Genomic DNA, 15,265 nt, shown 5'->3' on the forward strand with positions numbered 1-15,265 from the left:
TTCACAAGCAAGCATAAGCATATCTTTTCTGGTGTGTAAGTGTTCATCAAAAAAATCATTAAAAAATATGTTGTGGTCAGTGTGATTATTTCTGTAAGAAACCCTGAAAAATGGCAAACTCTCCGTTCTCAAGGCGTAACTTTTGGCGTTACAGTTTGTAGTCCTAAAACCCAAAAGTAAGTTTGCTTTTTGGAGCCATGGGTTACCAGATTAGCTTTCCAGAATTCTTTCTACAATAGAGCATTTTTTCTACGAGATAAATGACACCTATTGATATCTCAACTTTGGATTTTGAGGTTGTTATGTGCTTTAAAAAAGTAAGTTGCTAACAAGTTGCTATATTGAAACTACAACAATGGTCGCTTTCTGGCAACCGCCACTCAAGTTTCCAAACTAGCCCGCCTGCACGTGAAAACAGTTGTAATGTCAACATAGCAACTTACTTGTTTAAAACACGTACCTACTTCTAAATTCACGGTTGAGATATTAATGGGTGTATTTTATCTTGTAGAACAAAACCTGAAACTCTCTTCGACATACGTTAACCACAGACCTTATTTTAGACAGAGAACGAAATGCTTATGGGAAGAATGAATTTGGAATTTGCCGAGGGAACCAATGGCGGAAGTAACTACAGAGTTTGCCTACAAAATGACGTAATCACTGTAACACTCTATTTGTTAATATGAATTGGTTAGTTACGCTTTCCATTTTTTTTGACTCCCTTTCTATGCATTGTTTGTGAAAAGGATTTGTTCAGATAATCAAGATGGATATCTAATGTCAAACCGACTCAGAACGTCTTCCGTTCTGTTCCGATGTCATTTCCATGGTTACGAACCAGCTGACTCTGTATTCCGGAAACAGTCATCGAACTGAACTATCCCAAACCGAAGGGTAGCTAACAAGCGAGGTAGCTCGCGAATTTTTCATAAACGATTTTAGTATCAAATTGCATACATAGAGTTGTAATTATGGTACATAGACAAGACTTGCAAAAGTAAAAGTAACGATACAGCAGAAACTAATTGTATGGTTGTCTAGCAAGCGGCCTACTTGCGGCCTAACGTTCCTGGCGTTAACGCTATCTTTTTTTTCCTTCGCCGGCATTGTTGCGTCGATGTGATTAAGCTAGTAAACCGACGTTCGTCATTCATTTGGATTGTTTCTGTGTTTGGTCGCTACGTAGCTAGTTGCTAGCTAGTCATGTTTTTTCATTTTGTCATTTGCTATGTTAACGGTGTCTGGTTTTACTAAGGTACCTTGCTAACGCACTGATAACACGTTTAAACTTCTTTATTTGCAGGACATAATTCATAGTTAGCTCGCTAGCAAGTAGACATGAGTACCGAAATGGACCATCGCCGAAGAAAACCTGGCAAGTGATTTGCATGCTTTGTCTGATTCGTTGGTTTTGTCGAGATAGATTTTAACCTTGCCTTTCTAAGATGGAGTATGGAGATGCAGGGTTCGGTTTTGCTCTCTACGTTAGCACTCGACACTGTACATACTAACATTACCTAATGTTAACTAACCTAACGGTGGTTTGAGGTAGTTTGCAAGCTGTAGTGTGGTAACTTGCTAATGTAATCATTTTAACAGAAAATTCTCAACACCCCACGTCTTGATGCGATTGATCTTTATTGTCTGCAAGAAAAACGCAAATGTTGGTTCGTTAATTCAAGCTAACTAGGAGTGAACTTGGTTGTCTCACTGGGGTTTATTACAACACTGCTGTTTTACAAATAATAGGATTGTACTGTGAACGAGGTTTCTACAGCTATACTTCTATTCTCAGGCACAAAACCTAACTATCAAGCCAATGGTGCACAGGGCCCCACCTCACAGATTCCAGGGCTGTCAAACAGTGCCGACATTGCTCCTTTGGAGAAGAGCCGTGGACGTCGCGTCGGTGTATTTGAGACCGATTCAGAATATGTCAAACTTGCCAAACAAGGCGGGCAAAGGGGTATGTTATATTTAATGTGTATCCTGTAAAATAAAGGGAATATATGATAACATACGGTTAGTGGGAACGGAGGCATGTTTTACAGAGTGAAAGGACGGATGCATGTTTTACAGAGTGAAAGGTAAAACTTGCAGCCTTATTGAAACGTATTGTGTGGCTATATAGCGCTACAATGAGGTTTTCGTAGAATTACCTTTATTATGTGCCAAGTGTGAAGTGTAAGGATTAGAGAAACCAGGACACTAGACAGAAATGTGTAAGCATGGTATGTTTTTTGGAGAAGAGGGCATACCAGACTGGAACAAGTATCAGCTGTTTGTCTTTATTTTTCACAGGTTTATTGTGGCATGAGGAGACCAATTTGGAGACCAAACCTAATGCACAATACAGGCCTCCTGATTGGTTCTCTGCCTCAGACAAGGAACAAAAGTGGTAAGAACATTTTTATACGCCATTAGCTGTACCATCTGAAACCTCACGCTATGACTTGATTTGGATATTGAGGCTTTTCAGTCCTACATATTTGCTATTTTCATAATAAAACATTTTATTTCTTGTTTGCTTAAAAGCAAATTAAGAGTGTCCTTTATATTTAAAGGTCCAGGAAACTGAAATCTGATTGCTGATGTGTTGTTTTAATGCTTCTCTGCATTCACAAATGGCCAAGGAATATTTTTAAATGATTCTTGCAAAAACAACCAAAAAAATGCATAAAAGCCTGTGCTGAAATTGGCATTCTTTTCCCCTTGGCTAAATGCCAGGTTTTCCATGGGCAGGGTTAACTGGCTGTTAGTTATGTAACAAAAAACAGTGAAATCTTTTCTACATCTAATGTAAATGATACGCTTGCCACTTTTGTGTGGGTAAGGCATGCAAAGTTGAAAATACCTAAGCATTGCCCCTTCTTTGGATGTGGAGAGCGCAATACACTTTTTTTCTTTTTCCAAAAAATGAAGAGAGGTACAAGAAATTGATTTTTATTTCTGGAGCCCACGGGCAGTGCAATATTACAATAACCTGTACAGTTAGTATTTGCATTGCCCATTCTTGCCTGGAATTTGTTGCAGAATGTGATAGATCACTAAGTTGGCCTATCATTAGCTAGCGGCAATTAAATAGCTTTCAAGCTTAGACATGTGGAAGCAAAGGCTTTTTATATTGGGGTGTAATGTCCAGAGTTTGAGACTGCTATCGAGTCTAATGTTAGTGTGCAGTAGCTTAGTGTTACAACATTATTACACATTGAATTAGCTTCAGGTTTAACTATATGATGGTAAATCCTAGTTTGTGTTCCTCTTTTAAATATTTAATATTTAATATATAAATATTTAAGGTTAGTGCATGGGACAGTCTGCTTTAACCAGCTCTAACCTAGCTAACGATGAGGAATGGTTTACATGTGACATGTCTTACGGATAGGAATGTTAATGAGCGCAGGATACATGCCCGCCCTGTCTTGTCCGCTGAATCAGGTCACAATCATTTAATAGTTTGACAATTTAATGGTTATAATTGGGTTGAAAACTTGAAAGAAATATAAAGAAGAAGATCAGTTGTCATTCTGGGGAATATAACCACAATTTGAATCCAGTTTCCTGGAGCGTTAACAGAGCATGACCAATGGAAGCTGTAAGATGGCTCAGCGTGCTGAAGGACTGGGTTCTGTCTTTAGTTCACTGTCTGTACCAGTGCTGATTGTCGCCATTGGGAAGTGCAGATGGTTTCATTTGGCAGAGTTGTCTAAATCTCATTACAAAAGAGCGGCGGGTTGCATCGATTGGGAATCTGCAGTCAGTCTGCCAGCTGCACATGAACTGCCTGCTTCTGACCCAGATGATTTTGCAGTTGAGCTGTACTGCAGAGAAAAAAGAGCACACATTGCCACCCGCTTTTATACCAATGAAGAAGAACAATTTGGCGTTAACACTACTTTTTGTGATAGGTTTGATGCAAATATCTGGCAGAACTTGTAATATCTTGGTGTTGCTGCAGAAACTAAGGTTGTATAATGAATACATAAAGTTTTAATTGTAGCCTTAATTAGATAATTGCTGATATTACTGTTAGGTGCAATGATAATGGCATCAATCTGTACAGCTGACAGGAATGTCATTTCAAGGAATACATTTCAAATTTGGGTGTAGTCTAATCATCATAAACTGCACTAGTGGCAGTTATCTCATAACGTAAAGAGAAATGACCTATTGTGGAAAATGTATGTGTGAGTTTTCAGGAGGCCTGATTTTGTGCATTTAATCATCATATTCCAGATATCTCCAATTTCATTGTTTGGCAACCTGCAAGTGTTTGTGATTGTGTTATGTTAACCTGATGAAATTATGATGGATTCAAATTCAAATAGAGGAACGCTGTTTAGCTGACTTGTATAATGGTGCCCAGGAGACACACATTGCCATTACAGCTTTCCCAAATGTTTAACACAACTTTTATTAAAGCTGTTTTATTCTTTTATTTAATATTGACCTCTGAAAAAGTAGTTCAGTTTAATTAAATATCTGTTCCAGGATATTAAAATGCAACTTTTATAAAATCACTGGGCTACTGTCTCTTGTTTGCAATTCTGTGTGAAAGTAGGCTAATTCAAATTTCATGGGGCATGCAAATTAAATGCCGTTCAAATATTAAATGAAAACTTTAGAAACAAATGACATTCTGAAGGGGCATCTTGAGAAAAGCACTGTTAGGGTGTGTGCCTGTATAGGTTTCTCGGATGGCCGAGGACCAATTAAAGTTACTGGCTACCGCAAACGGTGTATTTGTAAGCAGAATATTACCAGCAAGTACTGTTTAGGAAATGTGTGTTTCAGTGAAGTGAAGGGAAAATGGACTATGGTTTTCTGCTTGCAGCCCTTCTAAAGGATCAACCCCGGAGCTTTTGACTCCTGAAGAGGACAAGGAAAGTCCAACTAAGGGGGCCATACTGCGGGCCAGTGCTCCCTTTGGGAGTGATAACAAATCCACTTGGGAGCGGGAAGCTGATAACTTTACTTCTGATAAAGATAAGGTGAATGGACAAAGACCATCCGTGCACCTGTGACAATATAATCTCCCATCAGGTTTTTAGCAATCCTGCTTTTTAGAAGTTAATTTAATCGATTATCTCAACTGTAATGTCCATTTTATGGGGGGTTATTGTTTTATTTGTTTTTCCATTGTTTGTTGTTCCATTGTTTTTTTTCATTTTGCTTGTTTTTTTTGCCTTTACAGAATGCATCAAATAAGACATTGGGCCACTTATGTTGACCATTTTTGCAATTAGACCTGCCTTGGTTAACTCAACGAAACTTTTGTTGTTTTGGGTATGTGTGTGCGCGATTTTGACTTGTGTGGTTTGACGTCTTCATTGGTTACATGTGGTAATGTCCTAGTTATTGTTGAGATATATTTGGTAGAAACGTATTGTTTTTCCTGACGCACATATTTGACAGTGATCCTTTTGTGACTATGGAAAGCTTTTGAATCGCAGTGTTGCTTTGGCAAGATGCCAAAGATGCCAAAGTGCTTGAGCAAAAATGAACTCATCTTTGTTTTAGAAGGGTCTAATTTTACTGCCTTCAGTGCAGATATTCAGAGAAACCTGAAGACTTGACAACTGACATTTGAGGAAACTATGGGTTTAAGGGCGTCGTGACTTTGGTTACAATACATTTAAATCTGTGTTGGTTTATTGAAAAGTAAACTGGGGTAGAGAATAACCATGTGTTTTAATTAATTTAACGATTTCATTATTGAAAATGATAAATTCACTAGACCTACTAAATTTATTTTCCCAAATCAAAGACCAAATATCCAAGACCAGTAGTTCAGTGTAGAATTTTTATTTTTTCACACAACAGGAGGAGAACTATTGTGGAGACTAGTTTGTTTTCCTACTGAGACATTCAAATCTTCAAAAGCTAACCTGGGGTTTAAAGAGTGGTCCCAGAAGGATCTAAATGGCTATTTCTATTTTCGTATTTCCGATGCGCAGATCGTCATGGCCGACCATGCTGCGGAGCAGATGAAGAAGATGAGCCTGGCCTCTGGAAACGATGAGGCAAACAAGTATAAGAGAACGTTAGTCCTTCACACTGTGCTTTTCAGGTTGTTTCTCGAGAGTGCAGTCTCATATTACCAAAAGGCTCACCGGCTACGTTGTCTTGTTTGTATGTATCAGAAAGGAAAATATAATTTGGTTTCTGTCAAAATGACGGATGTACCTCCTATCACGTAAAATGATTTGTTTATTCTCTGTTTAATGATCAAATTACGGGGAGCCTTGTTTGTAAACGCCATTGAACATTGCACTGTGGCTTTGCTGGTTCTCTACCACAGGAGTGTAATCATTAGCTACAGTCTTGATTGCCTACGTGCAACCAGAGGCAACATGTCAAGTCCATTCAGTCTGATGTCAGAATTGAACTACTGAACAATATCAGTCTGGCATAAACAGCCAAACAATTCTGATATGAACAAGATAATTAAGTGAGGAACATTCCAAACATGGCAGTATTAATTGCTATTCCAAAACTAAGCACAACAGCTAGCACAAAAATATAGGCTATGAAATGATAGCAAACTTCATTTACCTGCATGGCCAATGTCACTTACTCTCTGCTGATCTTAGCCCTATAATCCTAGCATTCATCTCCAGAGCTGTTTATACAACAGCTGTTATAGTTGTTAACTTTATTCAGCTAGCCACTTTGAATGTGCAAATAGCAAGCGCCATTATTAAAGTGACAGTACATATTTTAGAAATTTCTGCATACTTATTATAGGAGAAGCAAACCAAGATTTTGTCTGGCAATTGTATTTTAAGCCCAATTCAGATCAAATACTAGAATAAGACTGGGCAAGATGGTAAGATTTTATTAGGTTAAGTTAATAAGTTTCAGTACAACTTCCCTCATGCATACAGAGTTGTAGAATGCCCTAGGTATTTTGTAAATAGAAAGCAAACTGCGGTAAGCTTCCTGCGGTTTGAATTGATAAGGATTGGATTGAAAGCTACTCTCTGTCGAAGAAGGAGAAACCATTTGCAATGTCAAGAACACATTCAGTGAAATTAGTGTGTGACCAATTTGGGATTCCAGACGGCTTGTGACTTGGGATTCTAGACGGTTTTGGTGTGACATGCAGACATCCGATCATCTTGGTTAATGTCCAAGATTTGTTTAGTGTATCTGTTAGTGTCTTGAAGTTGACTTTAAGTCAGATTTCTGTATTTTCTCTCACATGGTTGATGTTTCTTGGGTAAAAAAAAATGTGTAAAAGTTATTTTGTGTGACAACAGGTCCCACGACAAGAAGGCAGCCCCTGTCAGCATGTCTAAGTTGTTGAGCTTTGGCTATGTAGAGGAGAAGTCCCCAAAAGATGACGATGACGAATCAAGTAAGTAAATGATATGCAGGTAAATTCCACCTTCTGTCTGAATGTTGCATCACAAAACTGACTTTACATTTCACATGTGTAGTCAGATCACATTTTCCTTTAAATTCCTTCTGAAAGCAGTGAAGGCTCTAAGTGTTTTCATTGATGATGAATCAGACCTGTGTCTCTTGTGAGTGAAAGGATTGATGTGTGTACTGTGTACTGGCTACCCCCACACTACAACACCTGATAATGAACTGATTGTAGTCTTCAGACAATATATCGATTAGTTGAACTGGACATTTTAGTGCAGGGTTAAAACAAACACCTACGCTTGCTCTGGCCCATTCGAGTAAGCTTGGCCATTGCTGGTTTAGAGACATGCAACAACAAACTTCCGTTGGTCCTAAATAGTATATTTGCTTGTGCTTTTCTGACTGCTTACCTGTAAGGACCGAGATACAGGTTTTACCCCTTAGCGCACATGCCAAATCTGGGTAATCTTTGCACATTTAGGGGGTACCCTATTTAAAGCCTTATAACTCCAGATGTGAACACCACAGAGGCTTAAAAAATGGCTTAAACGAAGCAATGCTTAGATTCTTTTATATTCATAATTTTGGAAGAAATAAAGTGCCACAAATGCAATTGTCTAGGCAAAAAATAAAAAATGAATGCTCTTTTTTAGTTTGCAATGAAATACTGAGAGATTGCATATGTACAGCAGGTTAAACTATACATGTCCTGGATCAAAAACTCCTTGACCACAAGTGCATAAAATCTAAGCGTGGATATGTAGAACTACTAAAGATCTATGAAGAAAAACTAAGCAGTGTACCCAGTGCCTCCAAATCTGTCCAAAATGTCTGAATTATGCACTGCTGTAAATCACAACATAATTATGTATTTAACTACAAATCAACTGTTTTAACTCAAGAAACTCACTGTTGCATAATTTTCAAGTGGGAATTACCAGCTCTCCGTCAGTACAGTGGTCTAAAATTTCTAGGGGTCTAGAAACATATCCAAAATCGCTCCAAAAGTGGATAAAATGCTATTTGTCCATTATAAAGCATATAAATGAGCCCCTTATGAAGGTTTAAGATGAAACATTGATATCAGATTAAAAAATAATGCAAAAACATTGTCACACAATGCGGTACAGTACCAAAATATGTAATTAACTCTCGTATGTTTTTCTGTACTCTACAGTATGTAATGTCTTCTTGTATGGGGATGGGACGATATGAAAACAATATTCAACCATCCACCACATTTTGGCAATGTTCCAACTTTCAAGTCATATCTGGTGCATGAAACACAAAAATTGCTAAGCTACTAACAAATGCTTACATTACAGTGTGAAATATCCTCATTATAAAATACCACTAACCTCTTTAAAGACACTCAATTTCAAAAATAACGTATTTAACTGAAATATTTTGAGCAGTAATACTTCTATAGCGATGATGAAATGTTATCTGTGTTAAGTATATAGAGACGGTAAATCAGTCCATTCGTTCTCTCCTCTTCTGTTTTACTCCAGAAAACGATGTCAGCTAGGTCTATCAGCGACATATGGCTTAGCTATGCTCAATAATAATAATATTTTCCAAGAAATTATGAAAACCATTGATAAAGTTTCGTCAGGTGCAGTGTCTTTTGCTGCTACCACAGAGTGAATGCATAAGTGAATGCGATTAGGAGAACTTTCGTTACACTGAGCTATAAAAAGCTATTCCATAAGCAAACTTAGGCATGTTATGCATTATTAGCAAGCTTATTCTGTCATCTATTGGATATCTTAATTGTCGATCAAGCCAGACTGTACTAAAAAGGGGACAACACCGTAAACGCGTGGTATTACACACAGCTATTTTGGAAGGTACCCAGTTGTCACAAATGCATGTATATTTCACAAACGGATTATGCAAGACAATATATGACCTCTCAGTCTCAAAAGGGACACATTTACGCATAAAACCAATGGAAATGTTGTATATTTATTCAATATTTTGTCCCAGATATTGACTGTAGAATGGATATTGACTGTAGAATGGCAGGGTATAAATTTTTTAAAATAGTGTTTATTTTTTTATTCAATGAGCAACGTTTTCAATGCTGTATTGGCATATCTTTGGGCTATTGTTGGGTTCATTACATTGCAGGTATTTAGCAGACGCTCTTATCCAGAGCGACTTGCACAACATTTGACATTGCATTTTTTTTACATTGCATCCATTTATACAGCTGGATATATACTGAAGCAATGCAGGTAGCAATCCAGATAGACAATATTGTCCATTATGTCATGGGTGCAGGGTGTAGTTGAGACTGCAGGGAAGGGGCCACTTGTTAAATGAATGGCCAGCACGACAATGTTGGCGAAACTCTGTATTTGGCATAGTTGCCGTGTATTGTCTACTAATGAAACTAGAACACAGAGTTTCTGTATTCAACTCATACTTTGGTTGCAGGAGCAATGAATGTCTGAGATGAGCAATCTAGGCACACCGGCGTGCTGACCACTAGGGGGGTTACGCTAAGTGGTTAATGTTTCCCAGGTCACATGTTCAGGATAACCATAATTATGACTGACTGGTATGGTAAATGGACTGCATTTATATAGTGCTTTTATCCAAAGCGCTTTACAATTGATGCCTCTCTTTCGCCAGAGCAGTTAGGGGTTAGGGGTTAGGTGTCTTGCTCAAGGACACTTCGACACGCCCAGGGCGGGGTTTGAACCGGCAACCCTCGACTGCCAGACAATCGGTCTTACCTCCTGAGCTATGTCGCCCCATATGAAGAGTTGTATTCACTGTATGTGTGTTTGTGTGTGCGCACAGGTGTTACATCTGATCCAGCGAGCTCCATCGCACTTGAGGAGGACCTGGAGTAAATTCGAGAAAAGGATGCGCTGCCAATCACTGCGTGCGTTCTCTCATGCAACATCCTGCTCACATTCCTCTCTCCAGTTCAAATTCCCCATTGAGGATTTTATATTTCAGTTCTGTTGGTTATTTATGTAAATTCACTAGTTTTATTAGTGTTTGATGTATTTTTTACTCATTCTCATTGTCAAGTATTGTCAAGACACTTGATATTTGTATGAACATTCTCAGATTTAAGGTGTATCTTTAGCGATAGCTGCTGTTCGTGTGGTATTTATGCTGTAAACTCACAAAAGAAGAGTACAAAAGAACGATTTTCTCAAAGTGGTATGAACAACTAACACCAAGGGCTTGTACTGGACTCATTTGCTTATGCACTTAATCTTCGTAAGTATTATTGCACCTATTGCTTTAAGCTGTGGGAAGGAACTGTTGTTAACCAGGACCATGCAGCAGAGCTGGATATTGTTGCCAGCAGTGTTATTGCCAAGAAGGTTCTCTTTCACATAATCCACAAGAACAAAGGGTCTGGCAGTTTTAAATTCGAACGCAATGCAAAATGACATCTGATTTTCAAACTTGAGCCAGATTCTCAATTTCAGGCTCCATTCTCTCTCCACTACTGTATAGTGTATAAGTGCATGATGGTCAGTTTAGGATTTTGTGATATTTCAGTAACAACTTTAGCCTGATTGTCATTTTCCATTTTCTTCTGTGAGACTGTTTATAAATGCTGTTCCATTGTCATTTTGATATTGTTTGGTATGCAAGTTGAAGTTTTAAGGATGTTCTACTTAAGAACATCCTTGGTTTAAAAAAAAGAGAAAAAAGAGAAACATGACATTGCATTTATGTATGGTCATCTTACATTTTGACCTTAAGTGAAGGTTACAATTTGTTGTTGATTGAAATATCTCAAACAATAAACTTGCATGGGCATGTGATCAGTTTTTTTTTCTTTTGTTCAATTACTATGAATGAATCGTGAAATCATGATTGTCCCTCAGATGTGAATGCACATGTTTAAGGAACATTAAGTGAACAACAAAATGAACTCTGAATTATTCTATATATATATTTTTGGCACATAAGCATTTATAAATCAGTCTTGGACAATTTTATAATTTGATACTATTTAAAAAGACTTTTTAAAAAGTAACAAAATTTCACTGGCATAGGTTAAAATAGTTAGCATACTGTAAGCTGTGTATTTCTCTAAAATGTACTTGAGTAACATCTTGGTTGAGCATTTTAGTTGAGTTAAGCATTTTATATTGAAACTATCAAACCTTGGAAGAATTGATAGTTTAATGAATGACATGGAGTGAAATGCTTACAGTTCAGAAAAACTTTGTTTTGAATCCTGGTTGATTTGGTTAGATCCATGGTTTACTATACACTACCATTATTTTCCTCTTTTTACCAAAGAATTTACATCTACATCCACAATGGTAGCCACATAACTACTCAAAACAAAACATCACCAACTTTTGGATAGTAATGTTAAATGTCTTTGCATGAACTTGTGTTCCAGCTGCAGGGTTTATGAAAGCCCCAGACATCCTTTGCTCATCTCACTCATTGTAATTCAATACTTTGTACTTCATTTTCAACTTTACAAAATCAATTTCATTCATTCACAAAGATAAGTTTCCTGAGGTTAATTCAGAATGCATATGTTGGGAGTATCTGGGATACCCAGTAGACATCAATACAACCCACCTGCAAGATAACATAATGTCACAGATAACGGGTGAGCCTTCAACTCATCCAATTAAATGGTTTAATCCAAATGCATTTTATTGTTACTTATTGCAACTATTGTAGTGCCCTCTGATTTACGACTGTTACAGGAAAAACGCAAAGAGCGAACAGAACCTCAACATCAACATAAGAAGGCATTTAAACGTTGGAACTGCCACAATATGGGTGCTGGACCAGGAAATTAAGCCAGCTCTATCACAAAAATCTCTTCAAAAATCTATGCTTTGGATGCAATTCTAGGTATACCACAGATGTTCTATAATGCTCCCTGTGATGAAAATCCCACAAGGAATGGAAAACCAGCACAGATTTTCTGATTTGATTATATTCAGTCCATTTTCCTTGTCATTTTATGTTCTTTTGCTACACTTGATAATTTCAGTGTTGGTAAATTTAGGTCTGGGCTGATTGCAAGGAATTGCACCTAAATACTGAAACTGAGACAGTGACATTAAAACAAATTAATACAGGTTAGAACTCTGGTCAGATCTTAGTGGAGAAACATTAACAGAAAATGGCATAAATATATGATACATGATGGCATGAATATATAGATACGACATTTCACACATCACATTTTCTGGAAAGATGGTCTTGACAAATTTAATGAAATATCAGCAGTGTGGTTTCCTGTTTTGTAGCATAAAAAAATGACAGTATGGAACAAACAGCACAGGACAAACGGATTTTCTTTAAGTAATATTTCTAATATAATTAATTACAGTCAGTTCTATAATTACATTCCTCTAAAATTGAAACATAAAAATTGAGCACCCTTATGGAACTTTAGCATGGTTCAGTGATGCACCCATGGCCCAGATTGAAGTCTGGATTGTGCCAGTGCCATCTGGCTGGGAGTCCCATTTAAATGTGGTGGATTCTGTGTCCAGATCAGGATTTAAATTTTGTGGACTCTGTGCCCAGGCCAGGATTTAAGTATAGTGGACGCTGTGTCCAGGCCAGGATTTAAATATAGTGGACGCTGTGTCCAGGCCAGGATTTTAACATGATAAGACTACGTCCAAATCAGGAGTTGTACATGCTAGACTATGTGCCCAGGTCAGGAGTTGTACATGGTAGACTCTGTGTCCAAATCAGGAGTTGTACATGCTAGACTATGTGTCCAGGTCAGGATTTGTACATGGTAGACTCTGTGTCCAAATCAGGAGTTGTACATGCTAGACTATGTGCCCAGGTCAGGAGTTGTACATGGTAGACTCTGTGTCCAAATCAGGAGTTGTACATGCTAGACTATGTGCCCAGGTCAGGAGTTGTACATGGTAGACTCTGTGTCCAAATCAGGAGTTGTACATGCTAGACTATGTGCCCAGGTCAGGAGTTGTACATGGTAGACTCTGTGTCCAGGTCAGGATTTAAATATAGTAGACTCTGTGTCCCGCCGGGGCAGTCTTGGAGGATGGACAGAAGACAAAACCTCCCTGGCATATGGTGAATTGTGAAATCCTGCCTCCCGCAGAGCTTGCTCAATCCGGACTCTTGGATCGGACACAATCTGGACAATGACAGGAAAGTCAATTTTCCATTACTCAATGTTACAATATTTAATTGGTATTTAGAAAAAATATCTGAACTGTGCATTTCAGATGTGGCTCATGAAAGACATACATGAAAAATGCCAGGCACACCTTGAATCTTGCCGCATACAAAACATGGTGTAAGGAACTGTTTATTTTTGTTTATTATTTTTCAATAATATCCTGTGTTCCTTTAGTTCTGATCCATCATGGAAGCACAGTGCATGCGTTTTTTAAAATAGAAAACCTTGTGGTTATCAAGTCCTTCACAATAAGACACCAAAATAAAAAAGAACACTCATCATAAACAGTAGGCACACAAATCAGTCAAGAAAAACTAGAAAAGACCAAATATATAAGAAAACAAAAAATGTAGGAGAAAAAAAAATATGCATGACACTCATTTGATGCTTTAATTTTTCTTAAGACTGGCAGAACTTATATTTACCCACATTTATTTATTTTATTTATTTTTTATTAGAAAATTATTATTTTATTTATTTTTTTATTAGTAGTTGCTAGCTAGTTAATTTTAACATTTGGGTCAGTGCAAAGTTATTAAAAGCCTTTTGCATGTTGCCTCATTGACTGTTCAAAAAAGCGCTAACATTAGATTCAAGTTGTACTTATCATATAGTTGGTTAAGACAGATGGAAGGGAAACTTGGGCTAAGGGCTGGTTGCATGCTAAATAGTTTGGTTTTGTGTTTATTTATGGTATTTGTGGTTGTATTCTGGAATAGATGCCTTCTATTTCCCTAATAGGTTAATGGCTGATTTAGTCTATTTAGTCAGGGTCAGGAAAGCTGTTTGGCTAATATATTTTTATTCGTTACTCAGATGACGAACTAGCTAGTGGGTAAGTAAGTGTAGACTGCTTTTTTTAAAGAGATTCTCCAGTAACCAAATCTGCTGTCGGTAGCAGAAGTGGTTTATGAATTCTCCAAACTTGTTACAAATGTTACTTAATGTGTACCTGTCATATAATCAAACAATGCCATCTGTGCGTTATTATAACAAAGCATGCAACTTAAAAACAATTTGTTCTTCCACAGAAGTTCTTTTTGTCCCCCAAGTTGATGCCAAGTTGGTGCCTATGGAAATTTATCTGGTTAAGGAGGGTAGATTATACTGTAGCTATAAGTATAGCTGGATTAGCATTGTGCCATTAATTAGTCATCTCTTCAGTTTAATTTGTCGTATACCGACAGTATACTACATACACAGGTAGTACGCCTTGCAATGCACTCCCAACATGGAGAAGGAAGTTTGAATAATATAGCAGATGAGAATTCTCTGTATAATCTGTTAGCCTTATGAGGGAAACTCACCCACAGAAATGGCTCTGCATGCAATTACAAATGTGAACATAATCTTTAGATCAAATACAAACTCAATGATATGCTTCATTCATATTCCAAATTCAAATAAATGTAGACAGCTTTCATAATATTGTATCAGCTTTGCGGTACATGTAATCTTCAAGGCCAATATGAAAATGTAAAAAAAATATATATATTAAAGGTCTAGTAGAACAGATATAATTTATGTGCCCTTTTTACAAAATAATGAAATGAGTAGAGTGTGAAACATTGCATTATTGTCAAACTAGGTTACAGGCCAATAAATAGAAATACAAGAAGAACGTTAACCAGAATGTAAAGTTTATGAATAAACTTTTAGTACTGTTGCTTCAGCAGTTTAGTTGTTACCAGATGAAATAGAGAGCTGTAG

General features: G+C 37.3%; 2 protein-coding genes across 6 annotated transcripts in view; one reads left to right on the forward strand and one right to left on the reverse strand.

The window, feature by feature from the left end:
- The first annotated feature begins 761 nt into the window (after positions 1-761).
- On the forward strand, positions 762-11,177 carry c3h7orf57 (chromosome 3 C7orf57 homolog). 5 transcript variants are annotated; one of them, XM_064327384.1, is made up of 8 exons: positions 762-913; positions 1,307-1,378; positions 1,799-1,969; positions 2,305-2,401; positions 4,838-4,994; positions 5,961-6,046; positions 7,263-7,363; positions 10,189-11,177. In XM_064327384.1, exons 2-8 carry the CDS (start codon positions 1,342-1,344, stop codon positions 10,239-10,241), a joined length of 702 nt encoding a protein of 233 aa, XP_064183454.1. In that variant the 5' UTR covers positions 762-913; positions 1,307-1,341; the 3' UTR covers positions 10,242-11,177. The 5 variants fall into 5 exon arrangements, with proteins under 5 accessions (XP_064183454.1, XP_064183458.1, XP_064183457.1 ...); XM_064327388.1 differs by having other exon boundaries at positions 5,961-6,034; positions 7,266-7,363; XM_064327387.1 differs by having other exon boundaries at positions 763-913; positions 7,266-7,363.
- An 835-nt stretch (positions 11,178-12,012) lies between these two features.
- The window catches only part of LOC135250749 (coiled-coil domain-containing protein 148-like), a 55,166-nt gene continuing 51,913 nt past the window's right edge, over positions 12,013-15,265 (reverse strand). The window contains exon 15 of the mRNA XM_064327382.1: positions 12,013-13,510. Coding sequence (XP_064183452.1) covers positions 13,364-13,510 — 147 coding nt within the window. The 3' untranslated portion in view covers positions 12,013-13,363. The remainder of the gene's footprint in view (positions 13,511-15,265) is intronic.

The sequence above is a fragment of the Anguilla rostrata genome, chromosome 3 (genome assembly GCF_018555375.3).
Source record: "Anguilla rostrata isolate EN2019 chromosome 3, ASM1855537v3, whole genome shotgun sequence".
Lineage (NCBI taxonomy): Eukaryota > Metazoa > Chordata > Actinopteri > Anguilliformes > Anguillidae > Anguilla > Anguilla rostrata.

Bases quoted from the DNA above. Each gene is read 5' to 3' on its own strand.
- c3h7orf57 (XM_064327384.1), top strand. From the start codon at position 1,342: ATGAGTACCGAAATGGACCATCGCCGAAGAAAACCTG. The intron at 1,379-1,798 runs GCAAGTGATTTG...TTCTATTCTCAG, and splicing joins CCATCGCCGAAGAAAACCTG to GCACAAAACCTAACTATCAA. The intron at 6,047-7,262 runs GTTAGTCCTTCA...TTTGTGTGACAA, and splicing joins GCAAACAAGTATAAGAGAAC to CAGGTCCCACGACAAGAAGG.